This window comes from Aquarana catesbeiana, linkage group LG02 (genome assembly GCF_042186555.1).
Source record: "Aquarana catesbeiana isolate 2022-GZ linkage group LG02, ASM4218655v1, whole genome shotgun sequence".
Lineage (NCBI taxonomy): Eukaryota > Metazoa > Chordata > Amphibia > Anura > Ranidae > Aquarana > Aquarana catesbeiana.
The window spans coordinates 813,475,032-813,495,893 of record NC_133325.1 but is presented as its reverse complement, the minus strand read 5'-3'; the positions used below and the strand labels follow the sequence as shown (position 1 = coordinate 813,495,893).

General features: G+C 48.9%; 1 protein-coding gene across 2 annotated transcripts in view; it reads right to left on the bottom strand.

The window, feature by feature from the left end:
* The window catches only part of U2AF1 (U2 small nuclear RNA auxiliary factor 1), a 38,136-nt gene that overhangs the window by 10,420 nt on the left and 6,854 nt on the right, over positions 1-20,862 (bottom strand). For both annotated transcript variants that reach the window (XM_073617626.1, XM_073617628.1), the window contains exons 2-6: positions 19,588-19,675; positions 11,594-11,660; positions 10,129-10,181; positions 9,042-9,140; positions 7,881-8,014 (exon numbers count right to left, since the gene is read on the bottom strand). In XM_073617626.1, the coding sequence (XP_073473727.1) occupies positions 7,881-8,014; positions 9,042-9,140; positions 10,129-10,181; positions 11,594-11,660; positions 19,588-19,675 (441 nt within the window). The remainder of the gene's footprint in view (positions 1-7,880; positions 8,015-9,041; positions 9,141-10,128; positions 10,182-11,593; positions 11,661-19,587; positions 19,676-20,862) is intronic.

Genomic DNA, 20,862 nt, shown 5'->3' with positions numbered 1-20,862 from the left:
GAGACAAAAGAGAGCGACCAGGACACCGAAACCAACAGAGGAGACAAAAGAGAGCGACCAGGACACCGAAACCAACAGAGGAGACAAAAGAGAGTGACCAGGACACCGAAACCAACAGAGGAGACAAAAGAGAGCGACCAGGACACCGAAACCAACAGAGGAGACAAAAGAGAGCGACCAGGACACCGAAACCAACAGAGGAGACAAAAGAGAACGAGACCAGGACACCGAAACCAACAGAGGAGACAAAAGAGAGCGAGACCAGGACACAACAAAACCAACAGAGGAGACAAAAGAGAGCGACCAGGACACCGAAACCAACAGAGGAGACAAAAGAGAGCGACCAGGACACCGAAACCAACAGAGGAGACAAAAGAGAACGAGACCAGGACACCGAAACCAACAGAGGAGACAAAAGAGAACGAGACCAGGACACCGAAACCAACAGAGGAGACAAAAGAGAGCGACCAGGACACCGAAACCAACAGAGGAGACAAAAGAGAGCGAGACCAGGACACCGAAACCAACAGAGGAGACAAAAGAGAACGAGACCAGGACACCGAAACCAACAGAGGAGACAAAAGAGAACGAGACCAGGACACCGAAACCAACAGAGGAGACAAAAGAGAGCGACCAGGACACCGAAACCAACAGAGGAGACAAAAGAGAGCGACCAGGACACCGAAACCAACAGAGGAGACAAAAGAGAACGAGACCAGGACACCGAAACCAACAGAGGAGACAAAAGAGAACGAGACCAGGACACCGAAACCAACAGAGGAGAAAAAAGAGAGCGAGACCAGGACACCGAAACCAACAGAGGAGACAAAAGAGAGCGAGACCAGGACACCGAAACCAACAGAGGAGAAAAAAGAGAGCGAGACCAGGACACCGAAACCAACAGAGGAGACAAAAGAGAGCGAGACCAGGACACCGAAACCAACAGAGGAGAAAAAAGAGAGCGAGACCAGGACACCGAAACCAACAGAGGAGACAAAAGAGAGCGACCAGGACACCGAAACCAACAGAGGAGACAAAAGAGAGCGAGACCAGGACACCGAAACCAACAGAGGAGAAAAAAGAGAGCGAGACCAGGACACCGAAACCAACAGAGGAGACAAAAGAGAGCGACCAGGACACCGAAACCAACAGAGGAGACAAAAGAGAGCGACCAGGACACCGAAACCAACAGAGGAGACAAAAGAGAGCGAGACCAGGACACCGAAACCAACAGAGGAGACAAAAGAGAGCGAGACCAGGACACCGAAACCAACAGAGGAGAAAAAAGAGAGCGAGACCAGGACACCGAAACCAACAGAGGAGACAAAAGAGAGCGACCAGGACACCGAAACCAACAGAGGAGACAAAAGAGAGCGACCAGGACACCGAAACCAACAGAGGAGACAAAAGAGAGCGAAACCAGGACACCGAAACCAACAGAGGAGACAAAAGAGAGCGACCAGGACACCGAAACCAACAGAGGAGACAAAAGAGAGCGACCAGGACACCGAAACCAACAGAGGAGACAAAAGAGAGCGACCAGGACACCGAAACCATTAGAGGAGACAAAAGAGAGCGAGACCAGGACACAACAAAACCAACAGAGGAGACAAAAGAGAGCGAGACCAGGACACCGAAACCAACAGAGGAGACAAAAGAGAGCGACCAGGACACCGAAACCAACAGAGGAGACAAAAGAGAGCGACCAGGACACCGAAACCAACAGAGGAGACAAAAGAGAGCGAGACCAGGACACCGAAACCAACAGAGGAGACAAAAGAGAGCGACCAGGACACCGAAACCAACAGAGGAGACAAAAGAGAGCGACCAGGACACCGAAACCAACAGAGGAGACAAAAGAGAGCAACCAGGACACCGAAACCAACAGAGGAGACAAAAGAGAGCGACCAGGACACCGAAACCAACAGAGGAGACAAAATAATCTATTAACCACTCAGGCTCGGTTCACACAGGGGCGGCACGACTTGCAGGTCACTTCACCGAGGCAACACCTGCACACGACATCCACGGTGACTTGCAAAACGACTTCTGTATAGAAGTCTATGCAAGTCGCCTCAAGTCGCCCCAAAAGTAGTACAGGAACCTTTTTCTAAGTCGGAGCGACTTGCGTTGCTCCTATTAGAACGGTTCCATAGCACAGAACGGGAGGAGACTTGTCAGGCGACTAGGTCACCTGACAAGTCACCCCCGTGTGAACTGGCACTTAAAGGACCCCACCTTTTCTGGAACTTTCTGTTTACAAGTTTAAATCTGTATTTTTTGATAGAACCCCCAAAACACACAGAGAAAAGGAAGCGGGATCACTGCACAAAGAGAATATTTATTAAAAAAAAAAAAATAAAAAAATAGTATAAAAAGTATGCATGGAAAGTATGAGAACAGTATTTAGAAACAGTTACCATCCCCCTCCCAGGATATGGAAAGATTACAACTTTTTAAAAAATGTTTTAATAAATATTCTATTTGTGCAGCGATGCGGCTTCCTGTATATATAACCTGCGGGAAGGTCTGACGGCTCGTACCTTACCGTCATACACCTCACCCCTTTCAGTATGAGAGAAAATAAATATACACTACCGTTCAAAAGTTTGGGGTCACCCAAACAATTTTGTGTTTTCCATGAAAAGTCACACTTATTCACCACCATACGTTGTGAAATGAATAGAAAATAGAGTCAAGACATTGACAAGGTTAGAAATAATGATTTGTATTTGAAATAACATTGTTTTTACATCAAACTTTGCTTTTATCAAAGAATCCTCCTTTTGCAGCAATTACAGCATTGCACACCTTTGGCATTCTAGCTGTTAATTTATTGAGGTAAGCTGGAGAAATTGCACCCCACGCTTCTAGAAGCAGCTCCCACAAGTTGGATTGGTTGGATGGGCACTTCTGGCGTACCATACGGTCAAGCTGCTCCCACAACAGCTCAATGGGGTTCAGATCTGGTGACTGTGCTGGCCACTCCATTACCGATAGAATACCAGCTGCCTGCTTCTGCTGTAAATAGTTCTTGCACAATTTGGAGGTGTGTTTAGGGTCATTGTCCTGTTGTAGGAAGAAATTGGCTCCAATCAAGCGCTGTCCACTGGGTATGGCATGGCGTTGCAAAATGGAGTGATAGCCTTCCTTATTCAGAATTCCTTTTACCCTGTACAAAGCTCCCACCTTACCAGCACCAAAGCAACCCCAGACCATCACATTACCTCCACCATGCTTAACAGATGGCGTCAGGCATTCTTCCAGCATCTTTTCATTTGTTCTGCGTCTCACAAACGTTCTTCTTTGTGATCCAAACACCTCAAACTTGGATTCATCCGTCCACAACACTTTTTTCCAGTCTTCCTCTGTCCAATGTCTGTGTTCTTTTGCCCATCTTAATCTTTTTCTTTTATTGGCCAGTCTCAGATATGGCTTTTTCTTTGCCACTCTGCCCTGAAGCCCAAAATCCCGCAGCCGCCTCTTCACTGTAGATGTTGACACTGGTGTTTTGCGGGTACTATTTAATGAAGATGCCAGTTGGGGACCTGTGAGGCGTCTGTTTCTCAAACTAGAGACTCTAATGTGCTTATCTTCTTGCTTAGTTGTGCAACGCGGCCTCCCACTTCTTTTTCTACTCTGGTTAGAGCCTGTTTGTGCTGTCCTCTGAAGGGAGTAGTACACACCGTTGTAGGAAATCTTCAATTTCTTTGCAATTTCTCGCATGGAATAGCCTTCATTTCTAAGAACAAGAATAGACTGTCGAGTTTCAGATGAAAGTTCTCTTTTTCTGGCCATTTTGAGCGTTTAATTGACCCCACAAATGTGATGCTCCAGAAACTCAATCTGCTCACAGGAAGGTCAGTTTTGTAGCTTCTGGAAGGAGCTAGACTGTTTTTACATGTGTGAACATGATTGCACAAGGGTTTGCTAATCATCAATTAGCCTTCTGAGCCAATGAGCAAACACATTGTACCATTAGAACACTGGAGTGATAGTTGCTGGAAATGGGCCTCTATACACCTATGTAGATATTGCACCAAAAACTAGACATTTGCAGTTAGAATAGTCATTTACCACATTAGCAATGTATAGAGTATATTTGTTTAAAGTTAGGACTAGTTTAAAGTTAGCTTCATTTAAAAGTACAGTGCTTTTCCTTCAAAAATAAGGACATTTCAATGTGACCCCAAACTTTTGAACGGTAGTGTATATTACACACACACACACACACACACACACAGATCCTAGGGAATAAAATGGCGTTCATTGCAATTTTTGTACATCACACAATACCTGCGCAGCGGTTTTGCAAACAATTTTTTTGGAGGGAAAAAAAAAAAAAAACACACTTTAAAATTGAAAAAAAAAAAAAAAAAAACCCACAAAACTCAATATTTACCCAAATTTTTCCATAAAATGTGAAAGATGATGTTACGCCGAGTAAATAGATACCCAACATGTCATGCTTTAAAATCTCGCACGCCCGTGGAATGGTGACAAACTACAGTACTATAAAATCGCCACAGGCGACACTTTAACCACTTACGGAGCACCCGCCCGCCGTCGTTTAACGTCGCTACTTTGAAGAGGGACACCGTTGTTATGGTAACATGTAGCTACCATCACCCCAAAACGTCACTTCCATCCAATGCTCTTAAAGAGACATTTTTTATGATTGTATTTTAGTGTAAATATGAGCAGATTTGAGGTCTTTTTGACCCCCGGATCTCATATATAAGAGGACCTGTCATACTTTATTCTATCACAGGAGATGTTTACATTCCTTATAATGGGAATAAAAGTGATCCAATTTTTTATTTTTTTTTAAAGAACAGTGTAAAAATAAAAAGGTAAAATAAGAATTTTTTTTTTTTTTTTAAACACGCCCCGTCCCACCGAGCTCACGTGCAGAAACGCTCGCATATAAAAACAGTGTTCAGGCCACACATGTGACGTATCGCCGCTATCGGTAGAGTAAGAGCAATAATTCTACCCCCAGACCTTCTCTGTAATGCAAAACATGCAACCTGTAGAATTTTTTAAATGTCACCTATGGAGATTTTTAAGGGTAAAAGTTTGTCACCCTTCCACGAGCGGGCGCAATTTTAAAAGTGTGACATGTTGGGTATCAATTTACTCGGCGTAACATCATCTTTCACAATATAAATTAAAAAAAAAAAAAAAAATTGGGCTAACTTTACTGTGGTCTAATTTTTTTTATTCAATAAAGTGAAATTTTTTCCAAAAAAAGTGCACTTGTAAGATCGCTGCGCAAAAACGGTGAGACAAAAAGTATCGCAACAACTGCCATTTTATTCTCTAGGGTGTGGGAAGAGGAGGATCGGGGCTGCTCTGTGCAAAACCATTACAGGAGGAAAGTAGAACATGTTTTGTTTTTTTTTTTTAAATAACAAACACGAGACTTTAGTATAACTTTAAAATCGATCGCAGCACATGAGGTGTCGCTGTGAATGTCAGAGCGAGAGTAATAATTCTAGCACCGGACCTCCTGTGTAAAGGCAGGTGTACAGACAATAAGAGAATCAGGTGATCGATCGTTTGATTGTCTTCAATGCTTCACAGCAAGTCAGAACCGAGGATAGAAACAATGTATGAGAATTCTCCTATGAGAAAAGCTTTGTGTTGTGGTTTCGATCACACAGGTCTTTCATATCGGACTTTTCCCGTACACGTTTATTGAAAATCGTTCGTTCTCGATGACATACCAGAAAACTTTTGGGGTTTGTCCCCCCAGAAATCTTTGTTTGGAAAGTGTGAATGGGATGTGGAAAGTTGTGTAGACGGACGGTACAGAAATGGAACGATCGTAGGGGATTCTGTGATTGTGTGTACCCAGGTTAGGTCTCAGTTCACACCTCAGCGCCCGGCTGTTATCGCTCACGCTCCGCTTGCTTTTAACCACAAAGAAGGGGTGAAATGCGCCAGGGTTGCAACGCTGCCGACGCGCTTTTCAGGCACCGCCCATTCATTTCAATGGGAAGGTGCGATTCGGGAGCGCCATTTCCCCACCCCAACTTTCCCCAACGTCCTGCAATTGCCCCGCCCCGGGGTGTGAAGTCACACTCGCAGAAATGGGAGGCGGTTTTTAGGCGCTATTTAAAGGCCATTTCTAGCGCTCAAATACCTGAAAACCGCGTCCGTGGGAGGAGTCTTAGAGCTCAGTACACGCCCACACACAGCTCGCTTTTCATAGATTCTGCCGCTTTTTGCCCAATTTGTTGGACAGATTAAAAAACACAAAATCAAATTGTGGCAAAAAACGCACTGCGAGCTTTTCTACAAATATTAAAAATAAATCAATCAATTAAAAGGGCAACCTGAAAGGGTGTTTAACCGCTTCTGAACCGATAGAGAACATATATGAGGCCCTTCAGTGCAAAAACCTGTACGCCATTCTGTTTCCTGGGTCTGGGGCGCACACGCCGCCGACAACCAGCTCACAATGTGATTGGACAAAGCGGGAGCCAATCAGTGGGGTCCACCAGGACCCACCGATCGTTCCTGAGACAGACAGAACAGCGATCTGCAGATGTACACAAGGCAGATCACCGTTCTCTGACAGGAGAAGACACAGATCTTGTGTTTTCTGCTAAGCAAGAACACGGATCTCCGTCTTCCTACAGTAACAAGCACCTCCCCCCACACAGTTAAAAAGCACCTCCTAGGGACACATCTAACCCTTTGATTTCACCCTGATGTTAAGCCCTTCCCAGCCAGTGTCATTAGTACAGTGACAGTGCATATTATTTAGCTCTGATCTCAGTAATAGTGTCGCTGGTCCCCAAAAAAAAGTGTCAGATTTGTCCGCTGTAATATCGCAGCCCCGCCACAAGTCGCTGATCACCGCCATTAATAGTAAAAAAAAAAAAAAAAAGTCCACAAATCTATCCCATAGTTTGTAGATGTGATAACTTTCTGCACAAACCAATCAATATACGATTATTGGGATTTTTTTTTTTTTTTTTAAATGGAGCAGAATACAGATTGGCCTAAAATGATGAAGAAATTAGATTTTTTTTTATTGGATGTTTTATAGCAAAAAGTAAAAAATAGTTTGTTTTTCAAAATTGTCGCTCCTTTTTTTGTTTATAGCGTAAAAAATAAAAACCGCAGAGGTGATCAAATACCACCAAAAGAAATCTATTTGTGGGGGAAAAAAACATCAGTTTTATTTGGGTACAGCATCGCACGACCGCGCAATTGTCAGTTACAGTAGCTGGATGCAAATCCAAAGTGCGACATGTTGGAAAAAATACAATTGCTGCGCAAATACCATGCAATATAAAAAAAAAAAAAAATGGCAACACCCACCATTTTATTCTCTAGGGCAGGGGGTCTAAAACTGGTGGCTCAGCCAACTGTTGTGAACAGAAAGATTTTTACCTTCATACATTCTAAAAAAGAAAACCTTGTGACTTTACAATCACTATAAGGAAAGCTGACTGAGCGGAATGGTGCCGGTGAATTGGCATAAAGACAGAATGTTACCAATAAGAATGGATGGAGAGATATACCTGGAAAACTACAAACCAGTCAGCCCCCCCCCCCCCCACTATTCAGGTGACTCAGGGAGAGACGGGGCCACTGAGAAACAGTTTAACCTGAAATGGTGCCGGAGGCTCCTCACTGTCAAAACAATAAGGAAGTGGAACTCCCTTCCACAATTGGTGGTTTCAGCAGGAAGCCTCACTAATTTATAAAAACTCTTAGATAGGAATCTTAGAGAATGTAATATACAGGGATATGGCAGAGATGATCACACACAGGCCGAACTGGTGTCTTCATTCAACCTCACCAACTAGGAGGTACTATACAGATCACATGAATACAGCAAGCCCCTCCCCCCCGGTACTCACCCCATCTCATATTGGCGGCAGCACGCCTCCCGGAAGTCGGTGACTGGAGACAGTTCTGCGTGGATGGGCTGACCGTTGAACCAGCGATTGTTTAAATCCTTCACTGCCTTCTCTGCGTCTTCTTCCCGACGGAACTGTGACAGAGAATACAGCGTTACCGGACTGACCGCCAATATGGCTTCTACCCCGACCATAGGTGGTCAAAACATTCAGGAGCCAGGTACTCCCTCAAATACCCGTGTATGGATATTCAACCCCACCCTCGTGTATGGATATTCACTCCTACCCCCCCGTGTATAGATATTTACTCCTACCCCCACCCCTCCCAAGCCCGTGTACAGACGGCCACCCGTCACCACCGACCCGCCCGTGTACGGACGGCCACCCGCCCCCCCCCCCCCGACCCGCCCGTGTACGGACGGCCACCCGTCCCCCCCGTGTACGTACACGGGCAGCCACCTGTCCCCCCCGACCCGCCCGTGTACGGACGGCCACCCGCTCCCCCGACCCGCCCGTGTACGGACGGCCACCCGCTCCCCCCCGACCCGCCCGTGTACGTACACGGGCAGCCACCTGTCCCCCCCGACCCGCCTGTGTACGGACGGCCACCCGCTCCCCCCGACCCGCCCGTGTACGGACGGCCACCCGCTCCCCCCCGTCCACGTACACGGGCAGCCACCTGTCCCCCCCGACCCGCCCGTGTACGGACGGCCACCCGCTCCCCCGACCCGCCCGTGTACGGACGGCCACCCGCTCCCCCCCCGACCCGCCCATGTACGTACACGGGCAGCCACCTGTCCCCCCCCGACCCGCCCGTGTACGGACGGCCACCCGCTCCCCCGACCCGCCCGTGTACGGACGGCCACCCGCTCCCCCCGTCCCCCCCGTGTACGTACACGGGCAGCCACCTGTCCCCCCCGACCCGCCCGTGTACGGACGGCCACCCGCTCCCCCGACCCGCCCGTGTACGGACGGCCACCCGCTCCCCCCGACCCGCCCGTGTACGGACGGCCACCCCGCTCCCCCGACCCGCCCGTGTACAGACGGCCACCCGCTCCCCCGACCCGCCCGTGTACGGACGGCCACCCGCCCCCCCAGCTATGGATGGAAGAGGTCGATCTTGTATTTCCTGACACTAGGGCGTATCCTTCAGATCCTCACCTTGACGTAGACATTTCCCACAAGATGATCTCCTAAATTATCGCACACATTCATCTCCTCCACCTCCCCGTACTTCTCCTCCATCTCAGTGAAGACTTCCTGTGGGAACAAAGGCCAGGGTAAGAAGATATCGATCTGTGTCACCCTCCCACGAGCACACCCCCATAAAAAAAGAAAGCACAGCACTGTCTCTGAGCTCCAGAGTCAGTACAGGGCACACAGAATACAATGTATACTCAGCACTGTCTCTGAGCCCCGGAGTCAGTACAGGGCACACAGAATACATTGTATTCTCAGCACTGTCTCTGAGCTCCAGAGTCAGTACAGGACACATAGAATACATTGTATACTCAGCACTGTCTCTGAGCCCCGGAGTCAGTACAGGGCACACAGAATACAATGTATACTCAGCACTGTCTCTGAGCCCCGGAGTCAGTACAGGGCACACAGAATACATTGTATTCTCAGCACTGTCTCTGAGCTCCAGAGTAAGTATAGGGCACACAGAATACAATGTATACTCAGCACTGTCTCTGAGCTCCAGAGTCAGTACAGGACACACAGAATACATTGTATACTCAGCACTGTCTCTGAGCCCCGGAGTCAGTACAGGGCACACAGAATACAATGTATACTCAGCACTGTCTCTGAGCCCCGGAGTCAGTACAGGACACATAGAATACATTGTATACTCAGCACTGTCTCTGAGCCCCGGAGTCAGTACAGGGCACACAGAATACAATGTATACTCAGCACTGTCTCTGAGCCCCGGAGTCAGTACAGGGCACACAAAATACAATGTATACTCAGCACTGTCTCTGAGCCCCGGAGTCAGTACAGGGCACACAGAATACATACTATAGTCAGCACTTTCTCTGAGCCCCGGAGTCAGTACAGGACACACAGAATACATTGTATGTCCAGCACTGTCTCTGAGCTCCAGAGCCAGTACAGGACACACAGAATACATTGTATACTCAGCACTGTCTCTGAGCTCCGGAGTCAGGAGACAACAGGGTGGCGCTCCTGTGCCCCTCATTATAATCTCAGTGATCAGATGTATGGACATCGGCAATCGTTCTCTTACCTCAAAAAACTCGTCATAATGTTCCTGCATTTCCACATCGCTCACTGCACCTGCTGGATAAACAACACCGGCATCACCCCCCATGTCATATACAACCAGGGAAGACCCCGCCATACAGGACAGACGCTGGGTACACACAGGGGGGACAGACGCTGGGTACACACAGGGGGGACAGACGCTGGGTACACACAGGGGGGACAGACGCTGGGTACACACAGGGGGGACAGACGCTGGGTACACACAGGGGGGACAGACGCTGGGTACACACAGGGGGGACAGACGCTGGGTACACACAGGGGGGACAGACGCTGGGTACACACAGGGGGGACAGACGCTGGGTACACACAGGGGGGACAGACGCTGGGTACACACAGGGGGGACAGACGCTGGGTACACACAGGGGGGACAGACGCTGGGTACACACAGGGGGGACAGACGCTGGGTACACACAGGGGGGACAGACGCTGGGTACACACAGGGGGGACAGACGCTGGGTACACACAGGGGGGACAGACGCTGGGTACACACAGGGGGGACAGACGCTGGGTACACACAGGGGGGACAGACGCTGGGTACACACAGGGGGGACAGACGCTGGGTACACACAGGGGGGACAGACGCTGGGTACACACAGGGGGGACAGACGCTGGGTACACACAGGGGGGACAGACGCTGGGTACACACAGGGGGGACAGACGCTGGGTACACACAGGGGGGACAGACGCTGGGTACACACAGGGGGGACAGACGCTGGGTACACACAGGGGGGACAGACGCTGGGTACACACAGGGGGGACAGACGCTGGGTACACACAGGGGGGACAGACGCTGGGTACACACAGGGGGGACAGACGCTGGGTACACACAGGGGGGACAGACGCTGGGTACACACAGGGGGGACAGACGCTGGGTACACACAGGGGGGACAGACGCTGGGTACACACAGGGGGGACAGACGCTGGGTACACACAGGGGGGACAGACGCTGGGTACACACAGGGGGGACAGACGCTGGGTACACACAGGGGGGACAGACGCTGGGTACACACAGGGGGGACAGACGCTGGGTACACACAGGGGGGACAGACGCTGGGTACACACAGGGGGGACAGACGCTGGGTACACACAGGGGGGACAGACGCTGGGTACACACAGGGGGGACAGACGCTGGGTACACACAGGGGGGACAGACGCTGGGTACACACAGGGGGGACAGACGCTGGGTACACACAGGGGGGACAGACGCTGGGTACACAAAGGGGGGACAGACGCTGGGTACACAAAGGGGGAGGGGGTGTCAGGGGACAGACGCTGGGGGTACACACAGGGGGGAGGGGGTGTCAGGGGACAGATGCCGGGTACACGGGGGGGGTATGTGTTGGTAGGAGCTGGAGAGTCAAGTATACTGCATCCATCAGGCATGCTCAGGAGGGGGGGGGGGGGGGGGGGGGGGAGAAGATACTTACAACGCATCCCATCTGCTGACTGGGAGGAGTTCTGTGGGTTGCGGTAAATATTAAGCAGAGCGATCGTCTGGAAGAGAAAAGATGATAATTAGAGGGGTGAAGAGGTACCCACAAAATCTAGAATGCTCAGCGCTACATTCTGATCAATGAGAATCATTCCGTCCTCTAATAATGCGATGATCACAATGTAACACAATCTCTCAGGGCCTCTTCACACCATAGAAATGCAGTTCGGATGCGTTGTGCTTTTCTGCATTTCGGTGCATTTAGTCTCCCTCTTTTCTTAATCTCAAAAAAGGTCATGTGGACATCGCACCAAACCCCAGCCCTCCCACACCCAATTCCCAACGCCAAGCTTGGCCATCTACCTCCTCCAACAGTAGTCGTAACTTCAACCTTCTCATCCCAATTCCCACTCGGTCTTCAACAAACTAGTTTCTGTCAATGACCTTTTCCTCTCCAAATCCTTTAATCTATTTGCTATAACTGAAACCTGGCTCCAGGAATCTGACACTACCTCTCCAGCTGCCCTGTCCCACAGTGGCCTCTTCTGGACTCCACCAGACTCAGTAGACGAGAAGGAGGTGGCATCAGACTTCTCTCCCCACAATACACCTTCCAGGTTCCTCCCACATCTCCCTCTATTTCCCCCTGCTCTTTCGAAGTGCACTGCATTCCTCTTCTCTCTCCAGCTTGTCTGAGGGTCGCAGTCATTTATCGGCCTCCTGGACCAGTGTCACACTTTCTGGATGACTTCTCTGCATGGCTACCCTACTTTCTCTCCTCTGAAGTGCCTGCCATCATCCTAAGTGACTTTAACATTCCAATCATTGTTAATACTGCAACCACTTCTAAACTACTCAACCTAACCTCTTTAACACAATGGACACAAACCACCACTCACTCAACAGTAATACTCCCGACCTCGTATTCTCCCATCGCTGCACTCCCTGCAACCTCTCTAACACCCCCTTTCCTCTCTCTGATCACAAACTTATCCATTTGACAATCTCCTTGTCTCCTATCTCCCATGCTGCCAACCCACAAACCACTACCCGCAGAGACCTTCGCAACCTCAAACCTTCCTTTCTTCACTCTGCTACTGATGGCCTTTATGAGAAAATCGCACCCCTGTCCTGCCCAGACCTAACCACTTCCATCTACACCACGTTGTCATCCTCCCTAGATGTACTTGCTCCTCTTTCTACACGCACAACTAGGCCCCATCTGCACAACCCTGGCAAACTGACGAGACGTGCTCTTCAGCGAGCATGGCATAAATCTAAGTCCCTGCAAGATTTTACCCTCTACAAATCTGCCCTTCTCAAATACAACTCCTGTCTTCACACTGCTAAACAAACCTATTACAACACTCTCATCAAAACCTTGTCAACTCTTTTCTACCCTTAATTCCTTACTTCACCCCCCACTGCCCCCACCCACCAACTTGCTTACCGCTCAACAGATTGCCAACCACTTCAATAGCAAAATCGACACAATTCGCAAGGAGATATCCAGCATTCAACGTCCTCCCCTACCCAACACATCAGGTTCAACAGAACACTCAATACTCTCCTCCTCCTCCCCTGTTACCACAGATGAAGTTGATAAACTCCTCTCCATGGCCCACCTCACTACCTGTCTCCTCACAATTACTGCGACCACCTTCCCACTCTATCCTCAACTCCCTAACCCACATCTTCAACCTCTCCCTCTCCTCCGACACCTTTCCTTCTGCTTTCGCTCAAACATGCACTGGATTTCCCCATACTCAAAAAACCTTCACTAGACCCCACCTGTTTGAATAACTTAAGACCCATCTCCCTTCTCCCGTTTACCTCCAAGCTCATCGAACGCCTTGTCCATGACCAAATGAGTCGCTACCTTACGGACAACAACGTTCTCGACCCCCTACAGTCCGGCTTCCGCCCACAACATTCCACTGAAACTGCCCTACTAAAACTCACCAATGACCTACTAACTGCGTAAACCAATGGCCATTACTCCATATTCATACTCTTAGACCTCTCTGCTGCCTTCGACACAGTGCTCCTCCTCAGCAAACTCCACTCCCTTGGCCTCCGTGATTCTGCTTTATCCTGGTTCTCCTCCTACCTATCTCTGCGCACTTCCAGTGTCACTTACAACTCCATCTCCTCCGCTCCCCTTCCTCCCTCTGTTAGGGTACCCCAAGGCTCTGTCCTTGAGCCCCTCCTGTTCTCTCTCTATACCTCTTCCCTGGGCCAGTTGATAACCTCCCATGGCTTCCAATACCACCTCTATGCCGACGACACCCAGATCTATCTCTCCACTCCTTAACTCACCCCTTATCTCCTCACGGATCTCAAACTTACTGAGTGACATATCGATATGGATGTCACACCACTTCCTCAAACTCAATCTTTCTAAAACTGAGCTTGTTATATTTCCTCCTTCACGGTCCCCCTCCTGTGACTTCACCATTAAGATCAACACAACCATTGGTCCCTCCACACATGCCAGGGTCCTGGGTGTAATCCTTGACTAGGACCTCTCCTTCAGCCCCCATATCCAATCACTGGCTAAATCCTGCCACCTTAACCTCCGCAACATCTCCAGAATTCCACCCTTTCTGACCAATGATACCACAAAGCAACTTCTTCACTCCTTGATTATTTCCCGCCTCGACTACGGCAACTCTCTCCTTAATGGCCGACCCTTACACAGGCTCCTCCCCCTTTAGTCTATTATGAATGCTGCTGCTAGACTTATACACCTCACTAATCGATCCGTGACTGCTGCTCCTCTCTGCCAATCCCTTCACTGGCTTCCCCTCCCCCACCGTATAAAATTCAAAATACTAACCACAACATACAAGGCCATTCACAACATCGCCCCCATCTACATCACCAACCTCATCTGCAGATATCGCCCAAATCATCCTCTCCGCTCCTCCCAGGACCTCCTGCTCTCTAGCTCCCTTGTTACCTCCTCTCATGCTTTTCTACAGGACTTCTCCAGAGCCTCTCCCATCCTCTGGAACTCCCTGTCCCGGTATATCCGATCAGCCCCTAACCTGTCCACCTTCAGGACTTCCTCCAGAGCCTCTCCCATCCTCTGGAACTCCCTTCCCGGTATATCTGATCAGCCCCTAACCTGTCCACCTTCAGGACTTCTCCAGAGCCTCTCCCATCCTCTGGAACTCCCTACCCCAGTATATTCGATCAGCCCCTAACCTGTCCACCTCCAGGACTTCTCCAGAGCCTCTCCTATCCTCTGGAACTCCCTTCCCCGGTATATCTGATCAGCCCCTAACCTGTCCACCTTCAGGACTTCTCCAGAGCCTCTCCCATCCTCTGGAACTCCCTACCCCCGTATATCCGATCAGCCCCTAACCTGTCCACCTCCAGGACTTCTCCAGAGCCTCTCTCATCCTCTGGAACTCCCTTCCCCGGTATATCTGATCAGCCCCTAACTTGTCCACCTTTAGGAGATTCCTGAAAACTCATTTATTCAGGGAAGCCTATCCCACACCCACCTATCAACTGTCCCTGAGCCACCCCCATCACATCACCCCCCACATCTATTACCTTTTGTACCACCGCCCCCACCCTTTAGAATGTAAGCTCTACGAGCCGGGCCCTCCTGTCCCTTCTGTATTGTATTGTAATTGTGCTGTCCCCCCTATACATTGTAAAGCACTGTGTAAACTGTTGGCACTATATAAATCGTGTATAATAATAACAATGATAATAATAATGTGTGTTCCGGTGCGTTTTACGGCGTTCCAGTCCAGTGCAAGAAAAATGCAGCATGTTTTACTGCAAGCACTGGTGTGAACTACGCCACTGAAAACCATATAATACACTTTCCATGCGTTTGTGATGCAAAAAAAAAAATAAAATAAAACGCAGCGGTCTGGATGTGGTGTGAAGTGGCCCTCCAGGTGTTACATGTTATCCCCTTGCTCCCCTTCCAAATACAGAAAGGTTTCTTCACAGTAAGAGCTGTGAAAATGTGGAATAGACTCTCTCCAGAGGTGGATCTGGTCGGCTCAGTAGATTGCTATATATCCTGGATACTTTCCTCAATGTACAGAATATAACTGGGTACTGACATTTATAGGTAAAGGTGATCCAGGGAAAATTTAAATGGATAAACTCGGCCCTGAAATACCTTGGCACACATATCCCCCCCAAAATTTCTCAGCTTTTCCTCCTGAATTTCCCCCCTCTGCTGGCAGATGTTTGAGCTCTGCTTGCCAAACAGGGCTACATTCGTGGTTTGGGAGATATCTTTAAGATGTGCATTCTTCCTAAATTCCTCTATCTTCTCCAAGCCCTCCCGATCCCCTCCAGTTACTTTGACCAGACCAGAGCCCTATTCTTCCACTTCATATGGGCTCATAAAAGGCCTAGACTCAACAGAAGACAGCTTACGTTGCCCAAGCAGTATGGGGGACTGGCAGTACCAGATCTCCGCAAATATCACCAAGCGACTCATCTAACCAGACTTATTGACTGGAACAGTCACCAGACCCAATGTGACATACCCCTCAACAGGGCCCCTTGGTGCCATAACTCACTGCCAAGAGACATGAAGAACCACCTCCTGATAGGTAAAACCACACAAATATGCTCGACTCTCTTTACATGCTCTTTCCTTGTGTCACTAAACTCCCCACTTCACCCGATACTGGGAACCCCAGAGTTTGTTCCGGGTCACACGGACCCCCATCTTCTGCTCCCGGAGAATGGCGAGATATTTCCAAGCCGCCCATTTTCTTGTTAATGGAAAGTGGCCATCCATGACAGATCTTACAAATCCAGACGGTCCTTTTCACTTCGATTATTGGAGGGCTCTTCAACTCTGTCATTTCCTTAAATCAATACCCCTACCCAGTAGCTAAGACCAAACTCTAACCACCCTAGAGACCTATTGCTGGGAGGAAGGTGCTATGCCCCACACCTTATCGGCCATCTATCAATTGTTGACCACGCCACCAGATGGTCATCACCTACGTTGCCTAGATGTGTGGGGAAGGGATTTGCAGTGCACCTTCACGACGCATCAAAAACAAGATATCCTTCACTTCACATATAAATCCTCAATTTGCTGGAAGACGAAAGAGACCAACTATAAAATAGTTACCAGATGGTACAATAACCCTACAAAGCTACAAAAGATCTTCCCCTCTGCCTTGGACCGTTGCTGGAGATGTCAGAGAGAAAGAAGAACGATCTTCCACATCTTCTGGACCTGTCCCATTATGGAGAGGTTCTGGAAGACCATCCAGCATATGGTGCAGAAGTTCACTGAATACCCCATTCTAGAAGACCCGGCCCTTTTCCTGCTCCATGCTTCTAACAACCCTCATAAAGCCTACAAAAAAATCACTAATAACTCACCTACTAGACGCGGCTAAAGGCCTGCATTCCCTTATATTGGAAGTCCACACAATCTCCACCTATTAGTCTATGGCTTAGAAGGGTAGAGGAAATTAAAAAAATGGAGGACTTAATCCTCACGGCCCGCCATCTCGTTCATGTCACGTTATGTCGCTCAGTTCATTTTACACGATCGTATCTTTTCCATATATGACTTCGAGATGTTGTATTTCGTGTGTCTTTGCCCATCTTATAAAGATTTGAAAAAAAAAAAAGTTGATCCAGGGAAAATCTGATTGCCTCTTGGGGGATCAGGAAGGAATTTTTTCTCCTGCTGTAGCAAATTGGATGATGCTTTTCTGGGTTTTTTTTCCTTCCTCTGGATCAACTGAGGGTATAGAATTGGGTATCTTGGATTGTACGATATATTTTTTTTTTTTTTATGGTTGAACTGGATGAACTTGTGTCTTTTTTCAACCTAACTATATAACTATGATCAGCTGTGTCCAATCACAGCTGATCACACATAAACAAGGAAATGCCGGTTATCGGCACTCCTCTCCTCACACTGACAGCATGAGAGGAGAGCCCATCAGCGGCATTTCCTCACAGGGGAGATTTGTACAGGTAATCAGGATACTGATCAGCCCCGCAACGCCAGTCTCTGGCCCAGCCCCGCAACGCCAGTCTCTGGCCCAGCCCCGCAACCCCAGTCTCTGGCCCAGCCCCGCAACCCCAGTCTCTGGCCCAGCCCCGCAACCCCAGTCTCTGGCCCAGCCCCGCAACGCCAGTCTCTGGCCCAGCCCCGCAACGCCAGTCTCTGGCCCAGCCCCGCAACGCCAGTCTCTGGCCCAGCCCCGCAACGCCAGTCTCTGGCCCAGCCCCGCAACGCCAGTCTCTGGCCCAGCCCCGCAACGCCAGTCTCTGGCCCAGCCCCGCAACGCCAGTCTCTGGCCCAGCCCCGCAACGCCAGTCTCTGGCCCAGCCCCGCAACGCCAGTCTCTGGCCCAGCCCCGCAACGCCAGTCTCTGGCCCAGCCGTGAAGGAGAAAAGGAACTTAATTTACCAAATTAGATAAGAAAAACTGAATTTTTTTTTTATTTTCATTTTTTTTTTTCTTTTTTAGCAAAAATAAACCCCCCCAGAGGTGATTAAATGCCACCAAAAGAAATCTCCATTTGTGTGAAATAAATACTAAATATGTCCTATGTGTACAGTGTCACATGACCGCGCAATTCTCATTCAAAGTGTGACAGCGCTGAAAGCTGACAATTGGCCTGGGCAGGAAGGGGGGTGATAGTGCCCGGTATTGAAGGGGTTAATCACCACTGGGTTTTTTTTTTTTTTTTTTTTTTATTCTTTGCTAAACGAAAGAAAAAAAAAAAAAGACATAAAATTTTGGCAGCAGGTAATTTTTCTCCTTCACTGATGGTGGGGCACTCCCTGGACAACACCGATTATCAGTACCGATGTCCCTTTAACACAAGCCAGTTACCGACTCTCCTCAGGCCGTCAGTGTGAGGAAAGGAATGCAGATAATCGGCTTCTGTTTAGTTCCGTGGTCAGCGGTCATTGGGCACAGCTCATCACGTGGTAAAGGGCCGCTGTGATTGGCCCTTTACCCCGATCTGTGATCAGTCCGATCACACAATGTCCATGTACGCCCTCCCGCCAAATTAAGCCACGTGCTGTTCGCCATCTTTTGGTTATAGAGCGGGCGGGAAGTGAGTAAAAAATAAATAAAAAAAAAATCACATATATACACACACACACACACACATATATATATATATATATATATATATAAAATGCTGGGGTTATAGCAGCTAGCTGGTGCCATAACGCCGGTATGTAATGTCAAAGTAATTACGTATTTTTTACTATGGGCCGGTTGGCAAGTGGTTAAAAGCAAATAAACCAAAAAACACAACTAGTTTACTACCAGCCAGGACAGGAAGTGATGTCATGACTTCATTCTGGTCCACCAGGGCCATAGAGGCGATCAGAGATGATCTGGTCTCTGTCCACCTTTGTGACCAGCTGGCCTCACCGTGGGCTCGTTTCTCGAGTGAACCGGTGGAAATGGTGGGCCTGAGAAACACTGGGAGCGTTCCAGGGGTTCATGAATAAGTCGGCCGCCGGCTGAAGAAAACTTTACAGGGATTATGGTAGATAGGTTCATCCATAACCCACAATATTATATATTTTGCAGTCGGCCAGTGGCATAGAAGCCAATCAACCCACTCCCCCGGTAGGAGAGAGAAGGGTTCCCATTTACTCCTGCATTACAGTAGAAGAGAGGGGTCCCCAATACCTCCTCATAGGAGAAAGAAGGGTCCCCCAAGTAAAAGAGAGAAGGGTCCCTAAAAGCAAACCAACCCCCAGGAGAGAGAGAGAGAGAGAGAGAGAGAGAGAGAGAGAGAGAGAGAGAGAGAGAGAGAGAGAGAGAGAGAGAGAGAGAGAGAGAGAAACCCCTCCCCCCCCAGTGGAAAGGGGCATAGAGCCCCCATTCCCTTGCAGAGGAGAGAAGTGCCCCTCCATGTAGCTGAACTCAATGTCTGGAAGGGATCAGCGGTATGTGGATGAAGTGAAGGTGGGTGGGGCAGATGGAATGCTGGGAAGACATACCTGGCTGAAGGTGGGTTTGTTATGAAGTCTTGAGCAGCGGTCTCCATGACGACAAGCCCCGATTTTGAAATAAAAGGAACAGTTCACCCTGAAAGAGAACAAAGTGCTATGAGAACACTGCAAACCAAGGACCACCTCCATGCACCATAGACCACACCCCCTTTATGAAGAGTACCACCTCCATGTACCACAGGACACGCCTCCTGGATGGAGGACCGCCTCTGTATACACAACAGACCACACACACCCAATGAAGAGGGGACAGCCTCTGTATACCAGAAGGGGACCTCTATATACCATAGACCACTCCCCCCTTGATTGAAGAGGATCCCCTCTATATACCATAGACCACACCCACCCTGAAGAGGATCCCCTCTATATACCATAGACCACACCCACCCTGAAGAGGATCCCCTCTATATACCATAGACCACACCCACCCTCTCGAATGAAGAGGCTCCCCATTATATACCATAGACCACACCCACCCTCTCGAATGAAGAGGCTCCCCTCTATATACAGTGAGGGGAAAAAAGCATTTGATCGGCTGCTGTTTTTGTACATTTGCCCACTGACGAAGAAATGATCAGTCTCTTATTTTATTGGTTGGTTTATTATAACAGTGAGAACAAAAACAACAAGAAAAACGCATTTCAAAAAAGTTATAAATTGATTTGCATTTTAATGAGTAAAATAAGTATTTGATTCCCGATCAATCAGCAAGATTTCTGGCTCCCAGGTGTCTTCTATACAGGTAATGAGTTGAGATTAGGAGCACTCTTCTCTCTCTCTCTTAAGGGGAGCACTCCTAATCTCAGCTTGTTACCTGTACAAAAGACACCTGTCCACAGAAGTAATCAGATTCCAATCTCTCCACCATGGCCAAGTCCAAAGATCTGTCCAAGGATGTCGGGGAGAAGATTGTAGACCTACACAAGGCTGGAATGGGCTACAAGACCATCGCCAAGCAGCTTGGTGAGAGGGTGACAACAGTTGGTGGGATTATTCACAAATGGAAGGAACACAAAATAACGATCGATCTCCCTCAGTCTGGGGCTCCATACAAGATCTCACCTCGTGGAGGTTCAATGATCATGAGAACAGTGAGGAATCAGCCCAGAACTACACGGGAGAATCTTGTCAATGATCTCAGCTGGGACCATAGTCACCAAGAAAACAATCGGTAACACACTACACCGTGAAGGACTGAAATCCTGCAGCCCCCGCAAGGTCCTCCTGCTCAGGAAATCACATGTACAGGTCCGTCTGAAGATT